Source organism: Dendrobium catenatum, unplaced genomic scaffold (assembly GCF_001605985.2).
Source record: "Dendrobium catenatum unplaced genomic scaffold, ASM160598v2 fragScaff_scaffold_231, whole genome shotgun sequence".
NCBI lineage: Eukaryota > Viridiplantae > Streptophyta > Magnoliopsida > Asparagales > Orchidaceae > Dendrobium > Dendrobium catenatum.
The window spans coordinates 13,149,156-13,154,242 of record NW_021318693.1 but is presented as its reverse complement, the minus strand read 5'-3'; the positions used below and the strand labels follow the sequence as shown (position 1 = coordinate 13,154,242).

General features: G+C 33.3%; 1 protein-coding gene across 1 annotated transcript; it reads left to right on the top strand.

Moving 5' to 3' along the window:
- The first annotated feature begins 2,109 nt into the window (after positions 1-2,109).
- LOC110108540 (floral homeotic protein PMADS 2) lies at positions 2,110-2,821 on the top strand. The gene has a single exon (XM_028693081.1). It carries the CDS (start codon positions 2,240-2,242, stop codon positions 2,672-2,674), a length of 435 nt encoding a protein of 144 aa, XP_028548914.1. The 5' UTR covers positions 2,110-2,239; the 3' UTR covers positions 2,675-2,821.
- Positions 2,822-5,087: the final 2,266 nt, after the last annotated feature.

Here is a 5,087-nt window from a genome sequence, read left to right as displayed (position 1 = left end):
TTTGAGGTATTATAATTTTTTTTATTTTCCTTTTGAAATATTCTAACAAAAAAATATTTTCTTACAGCTACGCGACAGTTTCATTTATTTGGTTGTAAAAGCCTATTTCTCAAGTATAAAAATTGTAACATACCAAAAATGTTAGACACTGTGCAGCCAATATATAAAATTGTAAATCTAAAACCAATGGATTCTGAAATTATATATAAATAATATGAGACTTAAGGAGATTTGGCCCTACTCAAGTATTATTCGTTAATTGGGTAAGAGTACACAAACCTTAGGTTTTTCGTTTGGTGACGGCTTCTTGTTGCTTCTTAAGCAGCTTTCTCTAGTTTAATAATTATTTTTTTGTACTAGAAAAGCTGCTTCAAAAAAGCACAAAAAAAGCCGTCCCAAACCGAAGCCTTAATTCTCGTTCAATGTTTAGGCTACCCAATACTATGCCTATAGTTTTTAGAGCCAAACTAAGACTTTCGTTTGAGAACAAACTATCTTAATAATTTTCTAAAGCAGATTTTCTTAAGCATCAAATTTTTTTTGTAAAAAAAATAACAAAAAAAGTAGTGGCCATGCTACTCAAACGAAAGTCGTACAGACTTTTTTAATTGCTGTTCTTAAAAGCTACTTTTTTATTTTATTACAAAATTAATTTTTTTGTCAAAATTTTACTTTAAGAGGGCATAAAGAAGTCGTCTCCAAAACCAAAGCCTTAAATCTACATGGCTTACGATCGAGAGTAATACTTTAGGTTTTGAATTTAATGAAAATAAGAATGATTTTATCTAAATCTTGTAACTTTAAGTGATGAATCATAGTAGCATAAACTTGAACCAATTTTTACAAATACTTCGTTGCCAAATAGATTGAGGAATGAGGCTCATAACTGATTTTTTACGTCTAAGGATCTTTGATATGATTCTTTGATAAAAATTGGATAAGAAATGTGAATGATACTTTTTCGATAAATTCAAATGAATACCCAAAGGATTCAACACAAAAGAGACTAAATAAACAGTACATTTCAACTCAAAAAAAAAGTTATTTTTCAAGCACTTAAGAAAAATTTAAGAATTTTAAAGTAAAGCACCACCAATATACAATTTTAGCAACTTTGGCTTGCCAAAAATGATTTGCATTGAAAGGATGATAAATTCCTTTGGAGCAACATAACTTATTAGAAAGCATTTAACATAGGCAGCTGAGAAGGGATTTGAGAAACCGATGAAGAACATTAATGAAACAGAGAACTTTCAACCATGCTAAATTCGTTGACTTTAAAAACTGTTTTCTGTGTACATAATTCATAACTAAATAGTTTTTAATAGAATAAAGATAAGGATAAGAGAGGCAACAATATCAACCGCCGTTGAGGTTGAGGTGTCCTTCCACGAACGGCTGTGATGAATTCAGGAATTTGTTTTGGCAGACTACTTAGGTCAGCTGGAAACATTTTTTGTTGATGTCCTTGAGTTGGAATGTAGTGTATGGATGAGTCGAATTTGGTGTCGTTGGGTTCGTATTTCCGAGACGCTTAGTTTGACTATAATTTAGTTGAAATCGGAGTTCAAGTAACCTCGAATTTAATTTTTGAAGTTTCCAATTTGATTTTGCATTGAGATTCGTGCCCGATCAAGATGCTTTTTTGAGTTCGTATCACTAATTATTAATGAATTAATTATATCGTAATTTTATAAAAATTATTATCTATTAATAAGGGGTCTGATCATTTATTAATAATTTACAAAAGAGATATAATTACAGATTAAGTTCATTTAAATAATTAATCCTAAATAAAATTTAAAATTTTGAATATAAATTCAACGGAAAATTTTGAAATGAAAAAATAAAATTCGGAGATAGAATTAGAATAATCTCAGATTATTTTCACTAAAAAAACATTATAAAAATTTTCTGGACGACAAAAGACTGACGGAAATATTTTCAAACGAAAAAAAAGACCGTTTGGAAGATATTGAAGAAATTAAAATTTGAATAGCAGAATATTTGTTTTCCGCCAAAAAGATTTGATCGATCAGTGCAGCGTCTATAAATTGGAAGAATAGGCTAAGGTCTGCATACCTTATCTGAGATTCAGAAAGCCTCAATCCTCTCTGTCTGTCTTTCTCCCTCTCGCTTTCTGAGCACTGCCTACTTCCGATCTCTCATTTTCTCTCTGCAAATATTCGTTCGCGGTCTCCTATATCTGATTTCGTCTGGATTGTCTTTGTCCGTCAAGATGATCGGGAAAGGGAGAAAAAAGGTGGAGAACAAACTAATAGAGAATAGCTCATCCCGAATGGTTTGCTTCTCAAAGCGCCGCAAGGGACTGTTCAAAAAGGCGGAGGAGCTCTCAGTTTTATCCGGTGCTAGAGTTGCCGTTCTCGCTTTCTCTCAGGCCGGAAAGATGTACTGCTCCGATGCTCAAACTCTCAACTCCCTCCTCGATCCTCAGTTCAATATCTCCTCTGAGAAAGAGGCCGAAAACTACTGGGAGCTTGATTATCTTGAAGCCCTAACTGGAAATGTTCGGGCTTTCTGGTATAACAAACCTGACGTCCAGAAAATGGACTATGAGGAACTCCAGAAGTTCGAGAGAGCAATTTTGGAGTATGAACAAATGCAGTTGGCCAAAAACTACGGCAATTTGTTTGAGTATGAACAGATGCAGTAGCTCATTCATAGAATGCATTTTCATGTATAGATAGTTTGCTGTAATCATTGTCTGAAAATTGTAATTGAGGCATTTTCATGTATAGATTGTATCATGCATAATGTGAGTTAAGTCGGTTTGTATCATGCATCATGGGAGTTGGATTGGTTTGTATCATGCATTCAATAAATTTTTCTTTTTTGTTCTGATTTTGCTTAAAAAATTCATATTCGTTTAAATTCTTCAATTGTTCGTTTCTCTAACTTCAGTAGCTCTATCTTTATATGTATTTTATTTAATTTTCTGATACTGTTGATAAAAACTCTCAGATTTTGCTATGAAAGTTATGGGAATAGCGAGCAATCTTGAACAAAAGCACCAAATTTTCATATATTTTATCAGTTTTAGCAGATTACGATATGGGTGATGTGAATGAATTCAACAAACAGTAATCAAGCTTTTGGCAGATTTCTGGAAAAATTAATAACAATAACATATTCAACATAAGTAAATCAGCTTCAATATTGCATATCAGTACAGCAACCTCGCTGAATGCAGAGAACAACAAGTTTACTTAATGAATAGTAAAGAAGATGGTTTTGTTTAACAAGTCTACTAAATTTAACAGTTTCAGCACAAGCAAAGCAGGTTTCAGTAGTTTGCTCTTCTTCTTTTTTTCTTGTCCGTTCATTTATAATAAAAGACTAATTCTTCATTAGTTGTGTTCATGAATATATTCTCATGATCTTAATTCAGAGAAGCCACTTTGATCCATTTGCTGGTGTAGCTACATTATGATTTGAGTTCTTCCTACACAAGAAGGAAAAAAAAAGGCTTAACAACAGATTCTCCAAGCAAAATATCTGGCTTGACAAGTATACTCTCTTGTGAGATTGATCTACTCACAATTTATCAATCACTGTGAAATCACTTGCTTGTTGTTTTAAACTGTTTATCAAAGGCTGTTCTCTTTTATATTTTTACAAGACTGTGGTTCATGTTTGTTGGTTAATAAATTCAATTAAGTGTATAAGTTTATATGTGTTAACCACCCCTGTTTTTTGCCACCAAGGGCCATTTATTGAGGCTTCCATAAGGACATACATTTTGGTGTTAACCAAACAATTACAAGATGTGAAGGAAATGATAGATTGGGTTTGAGACTCATTACTAGATTTTGTATCCTATGGTGGAGAATTTTCAAACGAAAGAAAAAGAAATTTGGAAGATATTGAAGAAATTAAAATTTGAATAGCAGAATATTTGTTTTCCGCCAAAAAGATTTGATCGTGTTATGGAAATGGAAGAATAACCGAGGTTCGTATAGCTTACATGCAGTTTAGAAACTTCTATCTTTGTTTCTCATTTTCTCCTGAGCTTTGCCCTCTTTCCGATTTCCCATTTTCTGTCTGCAAAAAAGTCTTCCTCATGGCCGAAAAAGGAAGGAAAAAGTTGGAAAATAAATTGATAGAGAAGGCCGAAGCACGAATGGTTTGTTTTTCAAAGCGCCGTAAATGGCTGTTTAAGAAGGCGGAGGAGCTCTCGATTTTATCCGGAGCCAAAATCGGGATCCTCACTTTCTCTTAAACTGGGAAGCTTTATTGCTCTAACGCTGAAATCCTGAATTCTCTCCTTTGTTCTCAAGTTGACATTTCGCAAGAGAAAGAGAGCGAAGTTGATTGGGAATCTGCTTTTGCTGAAGACATGACAGCCGACGCCTACTTCTGCTCTCAATTTGATTCATACCCAGAAAAAGATGTAGAAGAAGATGCTTTGAATTCTGCTTCTGTCGAAGCCATGGTTGAAGAGCTCTATTGCTCCAACACCATAGCCGACTCCCTCCTCCGCCGTGAGTTAGAAATCTCCCCGGAGAAAGAGGCAGGAAATCATTGGGAGTTTGATTTTGCTGAAGCCATGGCTGGAAAGAATCTGCCGTTCTAGTTCAACAGAGTTGATGCTCAAATTATGAGCTATGAAGAGCTTCAGCACTTTGAGAGAGCAATTTTAGAGTACGCCCAAATGCAACAGGCCAAAACTTCTTATAAATAGGCTATAGATAGATTCATTTTCTCATGCATAGATTGATTTTTGTAATCATGATCTTAAAACTGTAATTTTGGCATTCTCATAATTGTATCATGCATAATGTGAGTCAAGTTGATTTGTTGTAGTGCATTCAATAAATTTTTTTTTTCTTGTTCTCATAATTGTATCATGCATAATGAGAAATAGCTTTTACAATCAAATAAATTGAACTGTGTAGCCGTAAGAAATATATTCTTAGACTATTTCAAAAGGAATTTTTTTTTGTTTTGATTTTGCTTAAAAAATGCATATTCTGTTAAATTCTTCAATTTGTTCGTTTCTCTAACTTCAGTAGCTCTATCTTTATATGTATTTTGTTTAATCTTCTCATACTGTTGATAGAACCTTT